The sequence below is a fragment of the Natator depressus genome, chromosome 24 (assembly GCF_965152275.1).
Source record: "Natator depressus isolate rNatDep1 chromosome 24, rNatDep2.hap1, whole genome shotgun sequence".
NCBI classification, from domain to species: domain Eukaryota; kingdom Metazoa; phylum Chordata; order Testudines; family Cheloniidae; genus Natator; species Natator depressus.
Genome location: NC_134257.1, coordinates 13,537,496 through 13,559,946, shown reverse-complemented (window position 1 = coordinate 13,559,946; position 22,451 = coordinate 13,537,496). Strand labels below are relative to the sequence as shown.

The 22,451-nt window shown below is 51.6% G+C and overlaps 1 protein-coding gene across 1 annotated transcript in view; it reads right to left on the bottom strand.

Annotated features, from left to right (window-relative positions):
- The window catches only part of LOC141977507 (IgGFc-binding protein-like), a 102,417-nt gene extending 84,849 nt beyond the window's left edge, over window positions 1-17,568 (bottom strand). The window contains exons 1-8 of the mRNA XM_074939024.1: window positions 17,412-17,568; window positions 16,064-16,404; window positions 9,316-9,889; window positions 8,264-8,841; window positions 4,565-5,135; window positions 3,239-3,834; window positions 826-1,399; window positions 379-572 (exon numbers count right to left, since the gene is read on the bottom strand). Of these exons, the coding sequence (XP_074795125.1) occupies window positions 379-572; window positions 826-1,399; window positions 3,239-3,834; window positions 4,565-5,135; window positions 8,264-8,841; window positions 9,316-9,889; window positions 16,064-16,404; window positions 17,412-17,568 (3,585 nt within the window). The remainder of the gene's footprint in view (window positions 1-378; window positions 573-825; window positions 1,400-3,238; window positions 3,835-4,564; window positions 5,136-8,263; window positions 8,842-9,315; window positions 9,890-16,063; window positions 16,405-17,411) is intronic.
- Between the last annotated feature and the right edge of the window lie 4,883 nt (window positions 17,569-22,451).

Below are 22,451 nucleotides of genomic sequence, written 5' to 3'. Positions count from 1 at the left end.
TCCAACCCTGATATTCTATGATTCTATGATTCTAATATTATTTCTGTTAACATTAAAGAGAGAGGCTTTCTAAAGAGCTAAGAATTTGGCTGAGGGACAGGACAATGCCTAGGTTTTAACCTCCCATCTCCTACTGACTCACTGGGTGGGTCTTGAGCAAGTCACTGCCCCGCTCTGTGCCTCAGTTTCCCCACAACGGAGAAAGGGAATTAAATCTTCTTGCCTTTCTTGGTGCTTTGGGCATTAACAGAGCCGGAATGCCAGGCTGGATAGGCCAATGCTCTGATCCACTATAGCAAACCCTATTCCTGACTAGTGTAGGGATTAAGATATGTGAGAAAAAAATTTAGATCAGACCCAGACTGCTTGAATCTGTACCTTGTAGTATCTCCCCTGTTCAAAGCACCCGCAGTTCTCTGGAGTCACACAGCCCTGGCCATCGAAGCGGAAGCCCTCATCACACTGGCAGCCTTCAGCACAGGTCTCTGGGCAGTCCATGATGTCTCCAGTGCAGGTGGTGGTACAGAGGTCAGAGCAGACCTCGTAGTGGCTGTTAACCGGGCAGCTCACAGCTTAAATAGAGAGAGAAATAAAGGATTGATGGAAAGATCTCACACCACAGCCTAGAGGGACAGACATGAAGGAGAGGACAGCAGGACAGGGAGGAGAGGAACAGGGCACCTTTGTAAGAGAACATGAGATTGTTGGCTCCCACCCAGAAGAGTTCCAGAAGAAGCCCAGAGGCCTGGAACAAGATGCCCGGTAACACTGACCCCCTCCCTTCCCCAGTGCGTCCCAGAGCTCCTACATTGTCAGTGCATTTACCGCAGAAGGAGGCGCTCCTCCAGGGCTCGATGAACACCTTAGCCTCTTGGCAGGCCATCACGTAGCTGTGGATGCTCTGGCACAGGACCTGGGAGTCCCCGTTTCCCAGGCACACATCGTACAGACAGTTGCTCTGATACACGCTGGGGCTGACCACGTCGTGGCAGGCCGTGAAGGGGCCGTCAGGGTCTGTGAGCAGCCCACAGTAGTTGCGCCCTTTGAAGACGTCCTTCTTCTTCTCTTCGCAAACTGGACAGCTGTTTCCAGCACATCTGTCTGTACAGGATGCTCCTGGGATCTCGACTTCCCAAGCAGAGCCAAATGCTGCCACATCAGGGGCTGTCCTGCCACTGGGGAGCAGGAACTCCTCGTCCTGCTGTCCATTGTAGTTCCCGCACAGGCCACACGTCTGGCCCTGGTAGGTCCCTGGGATGGTGATTCTGGCCTGGTAAACCAAGTCGTAGCTCACACTGAGGCCAAAGTCAGTTTGCACCAGGACATTAGTGCCGTGCTGATATGCTCGGAGCTGCCCATTGACCATTATCACGGGGAGATTGCGGGATACCCCGTCCACCTGGAAAAGACAGCACATTCCCCTATGAGCAGGTAGGATGGACACTGCTTTGTGGGTAGGGGCTATGGACAAGTTTTGAGATTCAGTTCTCACTGACACCATGGGTTAAATCCAGAATGACTCATGACTCCCGATTTCACTTTGCAATGGTTTGTCCTCACCTTCCAAGCTCTTGACATTGTCACCCTGACCTACATTTCTGATCTCATCTCCCAGGCACCTCCCTCCCTCCTGATCCTCTCTCTCTATCTTCCCCAACTTCTCAACCCATATTTGGTCTGCTCCTTCTCATGCCAACTCCTGGACTCAGAACAGTCTCCCACTTCTTCTCCATCTCCCCCGCTCCTAAAAACCTACTTCCCTGGTGACACCTCCTTCCCCTCCCTCTGCTATCTCAAACAATTTCCTATGCATTGTGTTCAATTTGCCCCAAATTAGACTGCAGGCTTCACAGGGCACTATGCCATGGGACAGATTCTTCAACACAGAGGCCAATGGAGATATAATGGGGAGGAATTTTACCCTATGTTTGCAAAATGTGAGGTATGTGGAGGGGGTTCACCAAATAATTAATACTCATAAATAGGGGTATAATCAACAAGGGAGGCATGCTGGAGGATGCTCATCTCACCCAAGAGAAGCTTTGACATAGCAGCATCCATGAGTAGCACTTTCTACCATTTCTACCCATTCTGACAGAAGATGACCTGGCTTCAACCATTCACGGCTTTGTCGCTTCCCGGCTGGACTATATTGCAAGGTGGTATACCCGGGCATGAAGCATTCAGCACTTAGGAATATTCAAGTGCTACACAACTCTGCAGCATGCCTCCTCAGCAACACTGGCTGCTGTACACATCAAACCTGTCCTCCACTCCCTACCCTGGTTCTCCATAGAACAAGGAATCCAGTTCAAGTCCTCAGTCCTTATCCCAAGGTGCACAATGGCCTGGGCCCAGGCTATCTAAAAGATCATTTAAATTTTCAGGTAGAAGACTGTGGTTGACAACTTCTTTCCATTGGCACAATGGAAATCACATCAATAAGGATAAACTTTGTCTCTGCTGGAGATGAAGCTTTATTAGGAGTTGGTCCAAGTCTAGGGAATGAACCGTCTCAGGAAGTAAGGACCCTCACAAACCTGACCACCCTCCTTTCCAAGCGTAAGGTGTGTTCTTCGACCACCTTTCTCCAACATATATATGGCAACATGCGTATACATTTATCATTATAAAAAAATCCACAACAAAACACCCCACTGCACACACATCTTTCCTGGGGAGAGGAGAAGAGAACAAACATGTGGCAGATGTTAGTCACGTTGCTTAATGTATTTCTGGGAGGGGCTCAAATACCATGTGGATGAGCTTGGTATATGAACCTTCTGGCACGGTAGCCTGCCTCTCAGTGACTCGCTGCCTGGGGCCAGCCAACCCTTATTGCTAAGTAGGCACGTCTGAGCAGGAATCATATGTGTCCCCTGAAAGAAAAGGAGGAAGAAGCCAGGTTCCTGGTCCAGCAGAGAGAGTTCTCAGGGAGAAAGAGGGGAATAGAGAGGCTGCTGGCAGTGAGTAGGCTCCTGCACGGAAACCTGAAAGTAGGGGAGTGAGACGGCAGTCAGACAATGCCTGGGAATGACCAGATAAGGCGGTGACTGGCTGTATGTGAAAACTCCTATTTGAATGAGACCCTTAGGAGGGCTGTTGCTATTGGACTATTAAAAAAATTTTGTGAATTGTTGACTCCAAGAGGGGAAGCTGAGGCAGGCCACATGCAGAAACCTCGGGCCACAAAGGGACACTCAGAATGATCTAAATGAGGATCTGGAGAAGGACTTACCATGATGAGCCCCTGTTTGCTCTGCAGCAGGGTGAGTGTGATCCCATACACCTGGATGGACACCAGCTTGGCCATGGACACATTCCCACTGCCCAAGGATTCTTTCTCTACGCTGATAGTAAATGGTGTAAGGTGGCTGGAATCGGTGCAGGTCTTGGCCAGGATGTAGGTGCAGGTGCCTTGGAAGTCAAAGGGGACCCCGTCGAAAGAGAGGTAGTGGGGATGGCCAGAGGCAGAACAGGTCGCAAATCCAAATGGGTGGCATTTCTGGATGCCGTCCACCACCCCGCATTCCTCACCAGCGCCGCAGGAGAAAGCCTTACATACAACTTCCCCACCCGCCTGACACACACACTGCTCCTTGCATGAACCGCTCGGGTGGAAGGTCTCCCCGGCCTGGTAGTAAAGTCCCCTGTGGAGGCATCCGCACTGGGAAATGGGGATGCAGAGCTCGCCACTGAGAACAAAGCCCTCATCACACACGCAGCCTTCCTTACACTGGGTTGTGCATTGCACCGGGGCATAGAGGTTGCTGCATGTCAGATCGCAGCTGCTGCTGCAGAATTCATAGTGACTGTTCAGGGGACAGGACGGATCTGTAATTAGAACAAAGAGTTAGCTCACATCGTGCATTGGCAATGTGCACAACGAACCATCACAGAACATGCAATTTCATTTAAGCTCCTAATTTTCTATTTCCTTGGTTTGGTTAATTAATAAAAGGCAGCATGTGTAATCCAGTTCCAGGTCTGGTTAACTGGTTGCTCCAAAGAAACCAGGCAGTGGGATACAGATAATCTCTTTCCTAAAGCTAGCCTTCCAATTTGGACCAAGGTCAAGGTGTAGGAAGTGGAGGGCCCACGGACCTGGGAGTGTTCTGCAGAGCTTTTCACCACGAGCTTTTTGTTTAGAATACAGGTCAGTCGTGCCTAAAACTCCTTCCCAGATGACGGTTTATGGGAGATGAGTCGGTGGGTTCCCAGACCTGTTCCTAGTGGACAGACATCTCAATTAGTGAGTCACCACCATGTCCCAGCTCTAATTATGTCCCAGTCTCAGCAGATAAGCCAAGAACTAGATGGGCTATGAAGGGCACCACTACATCCCCGGACAGCGCCTCTCTGGCCTGGGGTGCAGCACGTGGGTAGGGGCACGGTGAGGGGGCAGCTCCTAGGGCCAGTGCCTGTGCTGTGCCCATACTTTGGGCTCCTGTGACCATGAAGAAATGTTCTACGTCACTTGATGAGCTCAGCATTTAAACCAACATCTACCAGCCAACTTGGAACAGGGATCCCCAAGGGGCAGCGATGAGCACGGGGGACTCACAGCAGAATTTCGTCGTCCTCCAGGGATGCACCACAGCTCCAGCTTCCTGACATGCCTCGGAATAGCCAGCAAGGGCCTGGCAGATGTTACTCTCCCGCCCACTGAGGATGCAATAGCCGTACACGCAGTCTACGAAGTATCCATGGGGGTCCACTTTGCTGTGACATCCTCTGAAAGGGCCACTCTTGTGGAGGATGAGCCCACACTGTCCTCTGCTACCTCGTTGTTGTTTTTCAATAGCCTCTACACTTGCACATGGGGGTATCGTTACTGCAGAGCATCCTGGGAGGTCGCCCACCTTCCAGCTCTGGCCAAAGCTGACTGGGCTTGGTGCCAGCGTACCATCCCTCATGAGCATGTCGTCCTCCCCGTCAGTGTTGAAGTTGCCACACAGACCACACACGGCTCCTGCGTAGGTGACTGGCAGAGTGACCGTGATGCGTCCTGACCACCCAGCATAGGTAACAGTGAGACCAAAGTCTACCTGGATTACTGTGGCCCAGCCCTTTCTATACACAGTGATTTTCTTATCAATGAGGTTGAAGGGAAGATTCATCAGAAAACTGTTCACCTGTTAAAGCAAGACACATGAGATATGAAACATTGCTCGCCTGTGGTGGAACCTCTCACCCCAGCACAGAGCTCTGGCCCATGATTACAATAATAATCCACCTCTGTTCAAATCTTCATCCAGTCTGGCCTGCTTCCTTCCCTACAGCTGGCCTGAATCCAAGCTCTAACCAGACTTGTATTTCCCCTGGCATTAGCTATTGCAGTTCCCTCCTCTCTGTCCCCCAGTGCCCCAGGTTCACACCTCTGCTGGATGCTATTGACACTGTGAAGGAGTGCTCACCCCACACCTGCCCTTGAAAGGGTTAAGGTGGCTAGACAGGCCAATTAAGCATCTAAGATGCATCTGGAGGAGGAGCCAGGGAGCAATGAGAACTAATTAAAGGCTGAAGCTCACCTGAATAGGAACAGGTGGGCTGGTATAAAGCAAGGTAGCTGAGGGCAGAAGGGGGCTGCAGAGAGGAGGTCTGCAGTCACTCTCTCAGGCTAGGGAGAGCAGGGGCTTGGCCAGGAGGGAAGGGAAGGGTAGAGAAGGAGACTGATAGAGACAACATAGGAAGCAATCCAAGGAAACAGAAACAAGGCATGGGACAGGGTAGACCTTAGCTGCTGGTTTTAGGGTCCATGGGCTGGAACCCAAAGATGAGGGTGAGCCCACGTTCCCCTACCAGCCAGTGGGGATGTGGCACCATTGAGGGGCAGTGAATTGGAAGACTGCCTGGGACAGTTGGGGACACTTGGTACACAAACCTCCCAGAAAGGAGAAACTACCGTGACCTAGCCGGAGAGCCAAGCCACAAGGAGGGTGCCATTGAGTCCGGGTAGAGAGAGAGTATCATAGAGTGAGCACGCGCAGGTGGGGCTTCAGAAAGGCAGAGCTAATTCCAGGCTGCGGCCACAAGGAGGTGCCCCATTGGGGATGAGAGCACACTGTGAAAGTGTGGACACTTGCGGATGGGAGGGAAGAGGTAGATGTGGTATATCTTGACTTTAGTAAGTCTTTTGATACTGTCTCACATGACCTTCTCAAACAAACTAGGAAAATACTACCTCGATGGAGCTACTATAAGGTGGGTGCATAACTGGTTGGAAAACCATTCCCAGAGAATAGATATCAGTGGATCACTGTCAAGCTGGAAGGGCATATCAAGAGGGATCCTTCAAGGATCAGTTTTTGGTCTGGTTCTATTCAATATCTTCATCAGTGATTTAGATAATGGCATAGAGACTACACGTATAAAGTTTCTCATGATACCAAGTTGGGAGGGATTGAAAGTGCTAAAAAAGGATTCTGGTAAATTATTTTTTGACAAATAGATTCCTTACTAGGCATATTCATACAGAACTCTGTGTAATTCACTTAAATTACAATACAGAACTGTATTTTCTGCACCTGTCAGAAGCAATGCAAAGACTTGGGGGAGTCAGGGGTAACAGAGGACCTCAGGGAGAGAGAAGGAGCCTAGGAGTGACCCTGGAGGGTGTTGGGTGTGGGTGGGAGGTTTTTCTTTGTGGGGGGTGAGATTGTTAGGGTGTTGGGAAGCCTCCCCCATGAAGACCCCGGATGACCCCAAGCCTCTCTCATTCAGTCAGGCATGTCTGCCCCTGTCCCCACACTCCTCATCCCCATGGGTCTCTGCAGCCCCCCTCCCACAACCCCAGGCTCAACACTGTCACTCAACTAGCTCCTGAGCCCACGCTCCAGTCTGTCTCCCCCACAAGTCATTCTGAACCCCAGTCTGTGACGCGCCCCAGCAGCCCTGTGTGCCCCACTCTGTCCTAAATTGGCTCCATGGGCAAGGTTCTGCTCATGGGGCAGTTCTGAAGCACTGGGCTTAGAATTTAGTATTTTCCCGCATAAAATACATTGATAAAATACATTGAGAAAATACGATGAAGTGAGCTGTAGCTCACGAAAGCTTATGCTCAAATAAATTGGTTAGTCTCTAAGGTACCACAAGTCCTCCTTTTCTTTTTGCGAATACAGACTAACATGGCTGCTATACTCTGAAACCTGTCAATTATTTTGATAATTTTTTTACCAATATTCCACTGAATGCATCTGATGAAGTGAGCTGTAGTTCACGAAAGCTTATGCTCAAATAAATTTGTTAGTCTCTAAGGTGCCACAAATCCTCCTTTTCTAATTATGCGAGAATTTCCCCAGGAGTAACAAATGCAAAGTGCTCCATTTAGGAAAGAACAATCAGTTGCACACATAGAAAATGGGAAATGACTGCCTAGGAAGGAGTACTGTACAAAGGGATTTGGGGGTCATAATGGATCACAAGCTAAATATGACTGAACAGTGTAACACTGTTGCAAAAAAAGCAAACATCACTCTGGGATGTATTATCAGGAGTGTTGTAAGCAAGGCACAAGAAGTAATTCTTCTGCTCTTCTCTGTGCTGATTAGGACTCAGTTGGAGTATTTTGTCCAGTTCTGGGTGCCACATTTCAGGAAAGATGTGGTCAAATTGGAGAAAGTCCAGAGAAGAGCAACAAACATGATTAAAGGTCTAGAAAACATGACCTATGAGAAAAGATTGAAAAAATGGGTTCTTTTAGTCTGGAGAAGAGAAGACTGAGAGGGGACATGATGACAGTTTTCAAGTATATAAAAGGTTGTTACAAGGAGGAGGGTGAAAAAAATTTCTCCTTAACCTCTGAGGATAGGACAAAAAGCAATGGGCTTAAATTGCAGCAAGGGAGGTTTAGGTTGGACGTTAGGAAAAACTTCCTAACTGTCAGGGTAGTTAATCACTGGAATAAATTGCCTAGGGAGGTTGTGGAATATCCATCATTGGAGATTTTTAAGAGCAGGTTAGACAAAAACCTGTCAGGGATGCTCTAGGTAATACTTAATCTTGCCATGAGTGCAGGGGACTTGACTAGATGACCTCTCAAGGTACTTTCCAGCCCTACAATTCTATGATTCAGACACTTTCTCACACATCCAAAGTGTAACCACATCACCCCAATCCTTAAATATCTCCATTGGCTCCCTGTTGGTTACAATTCACCCTATATTTCAAAATCCTTCCATGCACTGTCTGCAACTTTTCTGGATCACGCAGGTGACTTTCCACAAATATTTTAGAGAGATTAGAGACAATTTGAGAAACTCACCAGGACTTTCCCAGGGAATTGATTGCTGATCCTGAGGTTGGTCTGATACACCTTGATCTGTAGAGGAGCGGTATTGTTAGCCTGGAAGTTGACTTCAAAGTCCACCAGTCCCTCTGCCTTCTCGCACAGGGCTGTGAGCTGGTAGTGGCAGGTGCCTTTGAAGTTGTATCTCCGTCCATCAAAGGTGGAATAGTGCAGATTCCTTGTCACAGAGCAGGTGGCATAGCTGGAGGGGTAACAGCCCCGTACGCCGTTCACTAGCCCGCACCTCTCCGAGTGTTTGCACATAGCAGCCGCGCATTCAACCTGTCTAGTGGCTGCATCGCACACGCACTGTGTCCCACATGCCTCGTCGACCCAGAAACTCTCATTGGGGGCATAGGGACGCCCCTCAAACTGGCACCCACAGCTGCCCTTGGGGATGCATTTGCCCTGGCTCAGCACAAAACCATCCGTGCACTGACAACTTTCCACGCAGGGGTCTTTGCAACTGCTGGGGGCTGACTGGTCCACACACGTGGCTGGGCAGGCTGTTTCACAGAGCTGGTACTGGCTGTTCTCCAGAGGGCACTCCATGGCTGGGGAGTGAAGGACCCACAGATTTAGCAGCAAGTTTCTCTCCATGCAAAAACCGTATTTAAAATAGACAGAGGGGAATGTAGCTTGTGGGGTCTGAGAGCCCTCAAATCCCAGTGACATGAACAGGAGGTTAGGGTGCTCAGCACACTGCCGGAGGTGATTAGCACCTTACAGGATCAGGTTCATGGTAGGAAGAGTGACTCAAAAACAGGCATCATTTTACCCCAACCATCCATGTGTTATCAGTGGACGTTAGATACTCCAAGTGACAGGCACCTTAGCAATTCCAGGGACAAACAAGTACTGTGGGTACAACAGAACCCAGGAGTCCTGATTTCCCAATCACTACTCAATCCCAAACCGCTCGATCACGCCCCCTCCCAACACCAGGGCTAAAGCTCAAGAGTGCTGAGCCCCAGGCTCCCCGGTCTAACCAGCAGACCATAGACCTTGGCATTCAAATCTGTACTCACGGCATCTGGACAGCTGCCTCCATTCCCCAATCCTGACCCCCTCCAGCTGGCACGCGTCCGCGTAGGCCTTCAGGGCCTCACACAGGGCCTTCCTGTAGCCGTCGCTGTGGCACAGATCGTACACGCAGTTGTCCAAGTAGACTGTAGGATCCACCTTGGTGTGGCACTGGCTGAAGGGCCCATCTGAGACCTTGGCTATCAGGCCGCACGAGGCCTCCTCCTTGTACTTTCTGGCTATGCTGGCGGCACAGGGCCTGCAACCTCCAATGCAATCGTGCCAGCAAAACTGATCCTCATCTTCCACTGCCCAGCTTTTCCCCAGGGCGGTGACACTGGGAGCCAGGTCCCCATCCGGGGTCCTGAAGTCATCGGAGGGGTCCCCATTATAGTTGCCGCACAGGCCGCACAGGCTGTTCAAAAAGACCCTGGGAACAGTGATCCTCAGGTGGTTGTTCCAGTCATAGGACACTCTGAGGTTGAAGTCGGTGCGGAGGATGAGGGAGGTGCCGCTCTGATAGAGCCGAAGGGCCCCGTTGTTCAGGGAGATGGGTAAGTGGGCCCTGGTGTTATTCAGCTTCATGGTGAGAAAGAAAGGGCAAAGGTCACAATTGAGTGCACTAGTCTGTCATTTGCAAAGTGGCCCCTACTCAGATTAGCAAGCAGTGCAACCTGGACCCAAATCTGAACCAGAATTACTTTAAAACATCAGATTAAATAGAGCTGGGTGGAGAAATGTAATTCTTTTTGGAGGATTTCAATGTTTTGAAAGTTGTTTAATAATGGAACCACACTTTCAAAAGTCGAGACTGGGATCCTAAATTCTTAACTTTGCTGCACAGTAAAAATCATGGTTTTAATAAAGACACTGGAGTTATAGATTATTACAGCAATCTGTAACTCAATAACCCACCCTTTTTGTCCTATGATGTCAGTGGGTTTAACCACTTATGCTAAACAATCTCTTCCACCTTGTATTTAGCTATGACACTCTGGGCTCGTCTACATTTGGAACGCTGCAGCTGTGGAAAATCCACACCCCTGAGCAACGCAGTTATACTGACCTATCCCCTGGTGCAGGGAGCGCTGTGTTGACAGGCGGGCATCACCTGTTGACATAGGCACCACCCGTCAGGGCATGGCCACACTACAAAATTAAGTTGACCTGATTTACGTCAGCATAAAGCCACCTCAGTGATTACATCGCTTGTGCATGTCTACTCTTTGCTCCTGCGTCTGTGCAATATGCAACCTCACCAGGAGCACTTGTACCGATGGTACTGTCAGTGTGGGGCATTGTGGGATGGCTTCTGAAAGCCAGTAACAGTCCATGTAATCCATGCAGTATCTACATTGACATGGCGTCGACCTAACTGCATCAACATTGACTCTAAACCTCTTATGGAGGTGGAGTTATTAAGTCGATGTAGCAGGGACTGTTATGTTCAAGAGCGAAATTTTACTGGAGACACTTATTGGTCGAGGTGAACTGCTTTGCACTGACCTAGCACTGTCGTGCAGACTGCGTGGAGTACCTACGCCAACAAGAGAAGCTGTCCTGTCGGCCTAGGTAACATCTTCACTCGGTGCTACAGCTGTGCAGCCGCACTGGTGCAGCTCTGTAAGTGTAGACAAGCCCTTACGATGACTTAATTACATTGCTTGGAGTATGGATTTTTCATGCCCCCAAATAGGGCTGGAGCACATACAAAAAAACAAATAGTGGGTGCTGAGCACCCTCTGGAAGCCCTGTGGATCAGCTCCTCCGCCTCCCTCCCAGTGCCTCCTGCCCAGTGCCATCAGCTGTTCCGCGGTGTGCAGGAGGTGCTGGGGTGAGGGGGAGGAGAGGGGGCAAGAAGGGGTGCAGAGGGGACAGGGGCTTGGGGAAAGTGGTGGAGAGGGAGGCGGAAAGAGGCGGGGCAGGGGTGGGAGCTGGGGAAAGGGGTGTAGAGGGGTTGGGGCACCCCCCGGGAACCAAAAAGTTGGCACCTATGTGCCTCTGAGCGACACATCTGGGTTGATCTAATTCTCTAGCATAGACCAGCCCTGAGTACCCTTCCCAGACCTGAAGAAGAGCTCTGGGTAGCTGGATGACTGGTCCCTTTCACCAGCAGAAGTTGGTCCAATAAAAGACATTACCTCTCCCACCTTGTCCCTGGGACCAGCATGACGACCACGACAGAGCAAACAGTTCAAAAGTTGGAATTTTGAGGGCGAGGGGGCCGCATCAGTTAGAGCCATTAGGAAGTGGCTACAGGGAGGGAGCTATGTCACCTAGAGCCATTAGGGAGAGGCTCCTGCAGGGGAGAGGGCCACGTCTAGGGTTGCCAACTTTCTAATTGCAGAAAACCAAACACCCTTGTTCTGCTCCCTGCCCTGAGTCCCCACCCCTTCTCAGAGGCTCCGCCCCCGCTCCACTCCATCCCCCCTCCCTCTGTCGCTTGCTCTCTCCCGTCCTCGCTCACTCACTCATTTTCATCGGGCTGGGGCAGGGGGTTGGGGTGTAGGAGGGGGTGAAGGCTGTGGGCTGGGGGTTTGGGGGTAGGAGCGGGCTCCAGGCTGGGGCCAAGGGGTTTGGAGTGTGGGAAGGGGCTCAGGGCTGCAGAAGGGGGTTGGGATGCAGAGGGGGTGAGAGCTCCAGCTGGGGGTGAGGATTCTGGGGTGGGTCTGGGGATGAGGGATTTGGGGTGCAGGAGGGGGCTCTGGGCTGGGGCCAAGGGGTTTGGAGTGTGGGAGAGGGCTCTGGGCTGGGGCAGGGGGTTGGGGTGCAGGAGGGGGTGAGGACTCCAGCTGGGAGTGAGTATTCTGGGGTGGGGCCAGTGATGAGGGGTTTGGGCTGCAGGAGGTGGCTCTGGGCTGGGGGTGGGACCGGGGGGTCTGGCGTGTGGGAGGGGGCTCCGGTCTGGGGCAGGGGATTGGGGTGTGGGAGGAGGTACGGGCTCTGGTCTGGGGTGTAGGCTTTGGGGTGGGGTCAGAAATGAGGGGTTCAGGGTGCAGGACGGGGCTCCAGGCTGGGGCAGGGGATTGGGGTGTGGGAGGGGGTGCAGGGTGCGGGCCCCAGGAGGGAGTTTGGTGCAGGAGGGGGCTCAGGGATGGGGCAGGGGGTTGGGATGCAGGAGGGGTTGCGGGGTGCGGGTACCAGGAGGGAGTTTGGGTGCGGGATGGGGCTCAGGGCTGGGGCAGGGGGTTGGAGCGTGGGAGGGAGTTCGGGGTGTGGGCTCTGGGCGGCACTGACCTCAGGCAGCCCTGTCATTTCCCAGGGATGGAGGAAGTCCGCATGACTCCCGGAAAATGGCGGCATGTCACGGGGCTCTGTGTGCTGCCCCTGCCTGCAGGCGCTGCCCCCGCAGCTCCCATTGGCCACGGTTCTCTGTCAAAGGGAGCTACAGAGCCGGTGCTCGGGGCGGCGCCTGCAGGCGGGGGCAGTGTGCGGAGCCCCCCTTGCTGCCCTTCCGCGTAGGAGCCGGAGGGACATGCCGGCTGCTTCCCAGGAGCTGAGCTGAGCTGGGCACGGTGCCTGCCTGCCCCTCTGCGGCCAACCAGACTTTTAGCAGTCCAGTGAGCTGTGCTGACCAGAGCCGCCAGGGTCCCTTTTCGACCAGGTGTTCAGACTGAAAACCGGAGGCCTGGCAACCCGAGCGCATCAGTTAGAGCCGTCGAAGAGCGGCTCCCGTGGGGGAGGGGGCTGCGTGGGACAGAGCCATCGGGGAGTGGCTCCCGTGGGGGAGGGGGCCGCGTGGGACAGAGCCATCGGGGAGCGGCTCCCGTGGGGGGAGGAAGCCGCGTGGGACAGAGCCGTCAGGGAGTGGCTCCCGTGGGGGAGGGGGCTGCGTGGGACAGAGCCGTCAGGGAGTGGCTCCCGTGGGGGAGGGGGCCGCGTGGGACAGAGCCGTCGGGGAGCGGCTCCCGCGGGGGGAGGGGGCCGCGTGGGACAGAGCCGTCAGGGAGTGGCTCCTGTGGGGGAGGGGGCCGCGTGGGACAGAGCCGTCGGGGAGTGATGGAAGGTTGTTTTGATTAGGGTGAACAGCTGTCCCGATAAAATCAGGAACAGATGGCCAGGATCCCCTGGGGGACTAACATGAAGGGGAAGGGAGTCCAGGAGAGCTGGCTGTATTTCAAGGAATCCCTGTTGAGGTTACAGGGACAAACCATCCCGATGAGTCGAAAGAATAGTAAATATGGCAGGCGACCAGCTTGGCTTAATGGTGAAATCCTAGCGGATCTTAAACATAAAAAAGAAGCTTACAAGAAGTGGAAGGTTGGACATATGACCAGGGAAGAGTATAAAAATATTGCTCGGGCATGTAGGAAAGATATCAGGAGGGCCAAATCGCACCTGGAGCTGCAGCTAGCAAGAGATGTCAAGAGTAACAAGAAGGGTTTCTTCAGGTACGTTGGCAAAAAGAAGAAAGCCAAGGAAAGTGTGGGCCCCTTACTGAATGAGGGAGGCAACCTAGTGACAGAGGATGTGGAAAAAGCTAATGTACTCAATGCTTTTTTTGCCTCTGTTTTCACTAACAAGGTCAGCTCCCAGACTGCTGCGCTGGGCATCACAGAATGGGGAAGAGATGGCCAGCCCTCTGTGGAGATAGAGGTGGTTAGGGACTATTTAGAAAAGCTGGACGTGCACAAGTCCATGGGGCCGGACGAGTTACATCCGAGAGTGCTGAAGGAATTGGCGGCTGTGATTGCAGAGCCTTTGGCCATTATCTTTGAAAACTCGTGGCGAACGGGGGAAGTCCCGGATGACTGGAAAAAGGCTAATGTAGTGCCAATCTTTAAAAAAGGGAAGAAGGAGGATCCTGGGAACTACAGGCCAGTCAGCCTCACCTCAGTCCCTGGAAAAATCATGGAGCAGGTCCTCAAAGAATCAATCCTGAAGCACTTACATGAGAGGAAAGTGATCAGGAACAGTCAGCATGGATTCACCAAGGGAAGGTCATGCCTGACTAATCTAATCGCCTTTTATGATGAGATTACTGGTTCTGTGGATGAAGGGAAAGCAGTGGATGTATTGTTTCTTGACTTTAGCAAAGCTTTTGACACGGTCTCCCACAGTATTCTTGTCAGCAAGTTAAGGAAGTATGGGCTGGATGAATGCACTATAAGGTGGGTAGAAAGCTGGCTAGATTGTCGGGCTCAACGGGTAGTGATCAATGGCTCCATGTCTAGTTGGCAGCCGGTGTCAAGTGGAGTGCCCCAGGGGTTGGTCGTGGGGCCGGTTTTGTTCAATATCTTCATAAATGATCTGGAGGATGGTGTGGATTGCACTCTCAGCAAATTTGCAGATGATACTAAACTGGGAGGAGTGGTAGATACGCTGGAGGGGAGGGATAGGATACAGAAGGACCTAGACAAATTGGAGGATTGGGCCAAAAGAAATCTAATGAGGTTCAATAAGGATAAGTGCAGGCTCCTGCACTTAGGATGGAAGAATCCAATGCACCGCTACAGACTAGGGACCGAATGGCTAGGCAGCAGTTCTGCGGAAAAGGACCTAGGGGTGACAGTGGACGAGAAGCTGGATATGAGTCAACAGTGTGCCCTTGTTGCCAAGAAGGCCAATGGCATTTTGGGATGTATAAGTAGGGGCATAGCGAGCAGATCGAGGGACGTGATCGTTCCCCTCTATTCGACACTGGTGAGGCCTCATCTGGAGTACTGTGTCCAGTTTTGGGCCCCACACTACAAGAAGGATGTGGATAAATTGGAGAGAGTCCAGCGAAGGGCAACAAAAATGATTAGGGGTCTAGAGCACATGACTTATGAAGAGAGGCTGAGGGAGCTGGGATTGTTTAGTCTGCAGAAGAGAAGAATGAGGGGGGATTTGATAGCTGCTTTCAACTACCTGAAAGAGGGTTCCAAAGAGGATGGCTCTAGACTGTTCTCAATGGTAGCAGATGACAGAACGAGGAGTAATGGTCTCAAGTTGCAATGGGGGAGGTTTAGATTGGATATTAGGAAAAACTTTTTCACTAAGAGGGTGGTGAAACACTGGAATGCGTTACCTAGGGAGGTGGTAGAATCTCCTTCCTTAGAGGTTTTTAAGGTCAGGCTTGACAAAGCCCTGGCTGGGATGATTTAACTGGGAATTGGTCCTGCTTCGAGCAGGGGGTTGGACTAGATGACCTTCTGGGGTCCCTTCCAACCCTGATATTCTATGATTCTATGATTCTATGATAGGACTGTCCCTATTTTTAGTTCTTTGTCCTGCATCCCGACTGATGCGCAGTCAGGACACCATTTGTCCCGATATTGCGGCTTTGGCTGCTCCGGCCGCTTTTTTTTTTTTTCCCATGTGTCCCGATATTTGTCCGTTTCATCTGGTCACCCTAGTTTTGACCCTTGTCTCTGACTCCTGGTTCCTGACTCCAGATCTGGCTACTAGCTCCAGCCAGGAGGTCTGACCGCCCATGTCCCAGTTGCTGACGGTAGCCCCAAGCACAGAGCTTTGGAATTGGGTCAGTGCCCCCTGCTGGCCACCTGCCCCATTCTATGACACACAGCACCTGGTATTGCCATGATGGGAATTGGGGTCAGCACTGACTCCAAGGGGAGAGTGCACCCTACTGGGATACCTGTACATCTGACCGTAGTACAGCACCCCCTAGTACAGTGCCATGGCTTCAGGGACAGCACCAATTCAGGAGGAGAGCACCATCTACTACTTAAACAATTCTACCCCCTGCAACAGCTTGGGTAAATATTTTCAAGGTATCCTATCAAAGTACTGACCATGCCCAGCACTTACCCCCACAAAGCCGACCTCAGCCCTGGCTGCTGTGATGGTGACTCCATCCACCTGGACAGTCACCAACCCAATGTAGAAGACCTCTGTGTTTCCACTGTTCTCGCTCTCGGCTATGACGTGGAAGGAGGGCAGGACGGAGTCATCCCTGCAGGTCTTGGCCACCGTGTAGTTGCAGGTGCCGTGGAAATCATACACCCGTCCATCGAAGGTGTGGTAATGCAAGTAACCCCCAGCCCAGCACGTGGCCTGAGAGACTGGCACACACTCTGGCTGCCCATTTATCAACTTGCAAATAGTTCCTTCTCTGCAGCGGACCACACTGCACGATGGCTTTGGAATGACTAGTGGGGAAAGACAATAGAAAGACAAGAGACACCAGACTAATCAGTTATATATGAGAGCGGAGAGGGGGCTGAGGGTGGTGTGAAAATTGGGATGATATTTAGTGTCATTGGAATCCTACTTCTTAATCTAGCCTGTTTGTGAAATGGAGCAAATGATCTATCTATCTATCTATCTAGCCATCCATCCCCATACATATTTCCCATGGACAGTTCCCAAACCTCCCACAAGTCCTCTGCTGGGAAATCTCTCTGCAGGGATGAGACCACAGCAGTCTTTGAGCCAGCAGAGCCACCTCCTATATCACCCTCCCCACAGCCTCTCGTGCAGCTGCTGAACACAGAGAGCCACGTGACAGGCAGTATGGAGCAGAGCCCTGCAATGCAACCCAAACCTGATGGGAGCCGACAGCAAGTGTCAAGTCTGGGTCAGGTTGAGTAGGAAATCAACGGGACTCTCTTGGGCTTGGGTCAAGTCAGCTGTTCTCCTTCTGCCTGTGGCTAGGGTTGCCAGGTCTCCGTTTTTTTTGCCTGGAAAGTCTGGTCGAAAAGGGAACCTGGCAGTGTCCAGTCATCACTGCAGACCGGACACTAAAAGTCCAGTTACCTACAGTAACCAGCCTCCGCCACCCAGGGAATGGGGAGAGCAGAAGCTACTGCTGGAGCCTGGAGAAGCACTCAGCAACAGCTCCGGCGGAGAAAGGTACCGGCGTACCAGCGGCTCCCCATCCTGCCTTGAGCATGGCTCTCCCTCCCCAACCCTGCCCCAGTCACCCCATCAACCTCAGAGCTCTGCTTTCTCTCCAACATCCTGCTCCAGTCACCCTTCCACCCCTGGAGCCCTGCTCAGCGGTCAGAGGCAGGGTGGTGGAGAGAGCAGTGAGCAACAGTGGGTGGGGAAAGAGGAACAGGGGACAGGGCCTTGGGAGAAGAGGTGGAGCAGGAAGCAGGGGAGGTTCCGATGCTCAGTGTCCAGTTTTCACAAATGAGACAGTTGGCCACCCTACCTGTGGGGTGAGCGCGGAGGTAGGTGCATGCCCAGCTCCTACTAGCACTGCCACCTGGCTGCATTATGCATACTGTGGAGTGAGGGAGCTGCCCCAGAGCGCAGACACTGCAGCCAGGGATGGCGGATGGCAGGAACAGGTACATAGCCACCGCCATGCCAACCCCATGGGCGGGAGGTGGCCCTGGCACTCATTCACTTTCATTGGAAGAGTCAGGCTGGGTCAGAAAATGACATGACCTTCTTGGGCTTGGGCTCCTCAGAAATTAGGCCCAAGCAGACCTCTAGCGTGGAGCAGACAAGGAGAGTGGCTGAGAGGTGATGGGCTCTGACACTGCCCAGATGACTGATGGTCCCTATGGGTCTGTAGCCAGGGTGTTCTGTTTATAGCAGCCCCCAGCCTGCTCCAGGAGAGAGAATCATGGAATGTGCACAGATCCCTGACAGCTGCCCACCTGGCTCTGCTGGAGAGACCCAACAAGTCTTCCCATCTTTCCAGTCGAAATTCTGCAATATTATGGGTCAAAGTTCCAGGCTAAATGAAGGGGGAGAGTGAGAAGGGTGCGGAGACACAACCACAGCTACTTACTCGCTCCTGTACAATAACCCTTCCGGGCACGTTTCAAACAGTGACTGTCCTGTACCTATGCTGATGCAGGCCCTGACGCCATCTCTAATCTGGCAGATTTCTTCTCGGGAGCAGCCATGGGCTTTACAGGTCACCCCTCGGGCAGGAACACACGTGCAGCTTTGCTGGCACTCGTTCATCAGGACCGTCTCATTGGGCTGATGGAAAGTTTGGAAAACAGGAAATAACAGAATGTAACTGGAAACAATTATTTAAAATAATTTTTGACAGCACCAAACCCAGAGCTGTGGATGTCTTTTTCTAACAGATGTGCTCTCGGAATGATATCGGGGCAGCTCTCTGGCCTGTGTTATACAGGAGGGCAGACTAGATGATCACAATGGACCCTTCTGGCCTTAGAATCTATGTATCTATAAAAATGTCCATTGTGTCATAATATTATTTCCTCTTGCCTTTAGAGAGAAAGGCTGTCTAATGGGCTAAGGACTGGGCTTAAGGCCAGGAACAAATTCCTAGGTTTTAACCTCCCATCTGCTACTCATTCACTAGGTGGCCTTGAGTAAGTCACTGCGCTCATCTGGGCATTAAATCTTCTGGCCTTTTTTGGCACTTTGAGCATTAGATACTAGCAGAGAGGGAAGCCAGCCTGGATGGACCAATGTTCTGATCGAGAATAGCAAATCCTATACTCTTGACCAGTGTAGGGATTAAGATGTGGATAGAGCAAAAATTAGATCAGACCAGACACTCCAGCAGGGGGCGGTACCTTGTAATATCTCCCTCGCTCGATGCACCCACAGCTCTGCAGAGTCACACAGCCCTGGCCATCGAAGAAGAAGCCCTCGTCACACTGGCAGCCTTCAGCACAGGTCTCTGGGCAGTCCATGATGTCTCCAGAGCAGGTGGTGGTACAGAGGTCAGCACAGACCTCGTAGTGGCTGTTGGCAGGGCAGCTCACAGCTTAAATAGAGAGAGAAATAAATGTGCCTGGAAAGATCTCACACCACAGCATAGAGGGACAGACACAAAAGGAGAGAACAGCAGGACAGGGAGGAGAGGAACAGGGCACCTTTAGAAGGGAACATGAGATTGTTGGTTCCCACCGAGAAGAGTTCCAGAAGAAGCCCAGAGGCCTGGAACAAGATGCTCAGCAATATTGACCCCCCCTCCCTCTCCTCCCAGTGCGTCCCAGAGCTCCTACATTGTCCGCGCACTTACGGCAGAAGGAAGCGCTCCTCCAGGGCTGGATGGGGGCCCCGGCCTCTTGGCAGGCTGTCACGTAGCTGTGGATGCTCTGGCACAGAACCTGGGAGTCCCCGTTTCCCAGGCACACATCATACAGGCAGTTGCTCAGATACACGCTGGGGCTGACTGCGCCGTGGCAGGCTGCGAAGGGGCCGTCGGAGTCTGTGAGCAGCCCACAGTAGTTGCGCCCTTTGAAGACCTCCTTCTTCTTCTCTTCACAAACTGGACAGCTGTTTCCAGCACATCTGTCTGTACAGGATGCTCCTGGGATCTCGACTTCCCAAGCAGAGCCAAATGCTGCCTCATCAGGGGCTGTCCTGCCATTGGGGAGCAGGAACTCCTCGTCTTCCCGTCCATTGTAGTTCCCGCACAGGCCGCACGTCTGGCCCTCGTAGCTTCCTGGGATGGTGACCCTGGCCTGGTAAACTAGGTCGTAGCTCACAGTGAGGCCGAAGTTGGTTTGCACCAGAATGTTTGTGCCATGTTGATATGCTCTAAGTTGCCCATCAGCCACAATCACTGGGAGGTTGTGGGACACCCCATTCACCTGGAAGAGAGGGAACATTCCCTGTGAGCACAGGGAAGCAAGGACACAGACAAGATTCTGCTCTCACTGACACATGGCATAAATCAGAATGACTCCAGATTTCACTTTGGGATGACTTGTCCTCACCTTCCAAGGTCTTCACATTGCCGCCCTCGTCTACATCTCTTCTCTCCTCTCTGCATCACCTCAGCTCCCTCCCAGTTCTCTCTCTTTACCATTGCTATTTTCTCCAACCATGTTTGGCTTGCACCTCCTTTTCATGCAAGCTCCTGCACACAGAATACTCTCCTACTTCTTGTCTATCTCCCCTTCTCCCCTAAAGACCCTCATTCCTTCACCCCTTGCCTTCTTCTCCTATCTCCACCAATTTACCACATGTTGTATTTGTCCCAAGTTAGACTGCAGGCTTCTCAGGGGAATGCATCATGGGAGAAATTCTTTAACACAGAGCCAAAGGAGTTAAAATGGAGAGGAAGTTTATTCCATGTTTGCAAAAATGTGAATTATGTGTAGAGAGTTCAAAGAAACATGGTGTATAAACCAAGAAGGGAGGCAAAGAAGATTGAGCTGAGCTAAGAGGATGCTCAGCTTGCTCAAATGAAACTCTGACATAGCAGCATCCATGAGTTATACTTCCTACCATCTCCAGTTGGCCAGGAGACTCTGTCCCATCCTGATGGATGATGATCTGGCATCAATTATTTCATGCCTTCATCACCTCTCTTCTGGACTACAGTAATGTGATATACCATGAACCCTTCAGCACTCCAGAAGCGTCTCCTCACCAGCACTGGCTACTGAGATTACATCAAAACTGTCCTCTGCTCCCTCTTCTGCCTTCCAAAGAGAACACTGAATTCAGTTCAAGCTTTCACCCCTGGGTATCTAAAAGATCAATTAAACCTTCTGGGAAAATAAGGGTAAAGTTTGCCTGTGCAGGAGATGGAGCTTTACTGGTGAGCAGTTCGAGACTGAGGAATGAACTCCCTCAGAAACAAAGGACCCTGACAAAACTCACCACTTCCGCCCCAAGTGCAAGGTGCATTTCTCTGACCTGCTGTCTCAAACACACACACACACACACACATATATATATAGAAGGTAATATGCGTGCACACTTATATCTTTTAAAAGTAAATCGAATGCAAAACACTCCCCTGTACGCACATCTCCTCCTGGGGATAGGATGAGAGTGTTGGTTAAGTTATTTAGTGTGTTGCTGGAAAGTGCTGAAATACTACATGGATGTGCATGTTATAAGAATTAGTAAGAGGGTGGCTTGTCCTTTAAGGCCAATGGGCCAGCCAACCCTGATTACTAAGGAGGCACACCTGAGGAGCACGAATCACCTGATTCCCCTATAAGAGCAGCAGGAGGAAGATGGGAGGCTGGCCCTGCAGAGAGAGTTCTCAGGGAGAACAGAAGAGAATCAAGAGGCTGATGGGAGCAAATAGACTCCAGCAGGGAAACTTGAAATTTGGGGAGCATGACTACAGACAGGAAAGAACTCGGAGTGACCTGGTATGGAGAAAAATGGATGGACTTGAAAACTTTATTTTTCATGTTTGCTAATTTAATAATCCAGACCTTAAGGAGGGCGGTTGTTATTCGACTTGTCTTCTGAGCTATTGAGGAGCCCAAGAGGGGAAGCTGAGGCAGACTACCTGCAGAGCAACCTTTGCCACGAGGGGGCCTTCGAGAGATGGCCACACTGCAAACAAACCTGTGTAGAATAGAATAAAATCTCTGCCCATGAGAATATGGAGGACTTACCATGATGAGCCCTTGTTTGTTTTGCAGTAGGGTGAGTGTGATCCCATACACCCTAATGGACACCAGCTTGGCCATGGACATGTTCCTGGTGCCCCAATCTTCTTTCTCTATGCTGATAGAGAATGGTGTAAGGTGACTCGCATCAGTGCAGGTCTTGGCCAGGATGTAGGTGCAGGTGCCTTGGAAGTCAAAGGGGACCCCGTCGAAAGAGAGGTAGTGGGGATGGCCAGAGGCAGAACAGGTCGCAGATCCAAATGGGTGGCATTTCTGGATGCCGTCCACAACCCCGCATTCCTCACCAGTGCCGCAGGAGAATGCCTTACACACAACCTCTCCACCAGCCTGACACACGCACTGCTCCTCGCACGAACCGCTCGGATGGAAGGTCTCCCCGGCCTGGTAGTAAAGTCCCCTGTGGAGGCATCCGCACTGGGAAATGGGGACGCAGCTGTCGCCACTGAGAACAAAGCCCTCGTCACACACGCAGCCTTCCTTACACTGGGTCGTGCATTGCACCGGGGCATAGAGGTTGCTGCATGTCAGATCGCAGCTGCTCCTGCAGAATTCGTAGTGACTGTTCAGGGGACAGGACGGATCTGTAATTAGAACAAAGAGTTAGCTCACATCGTGTATTAGCAATGTGCACAACAAACCATCACAGAACATGCAATTTCATTTAAGCTCCTAATTTTCTATTTCCTTTGTTTGGTTAATTAACAAAAGGCACCATCTGTAATGGGGTCCCAGGTCTGATGAACTGGTTGCCTCACAGAGGCCAGGAGATGGGATACAGACAATCTCTCTCCTACGATGAGGCTTCTAATTCGGTTTATTGTTTCATGGTCTCACTACTAGCTTTTTGTTTTGAATCAGGGTCAGTGGCGGTT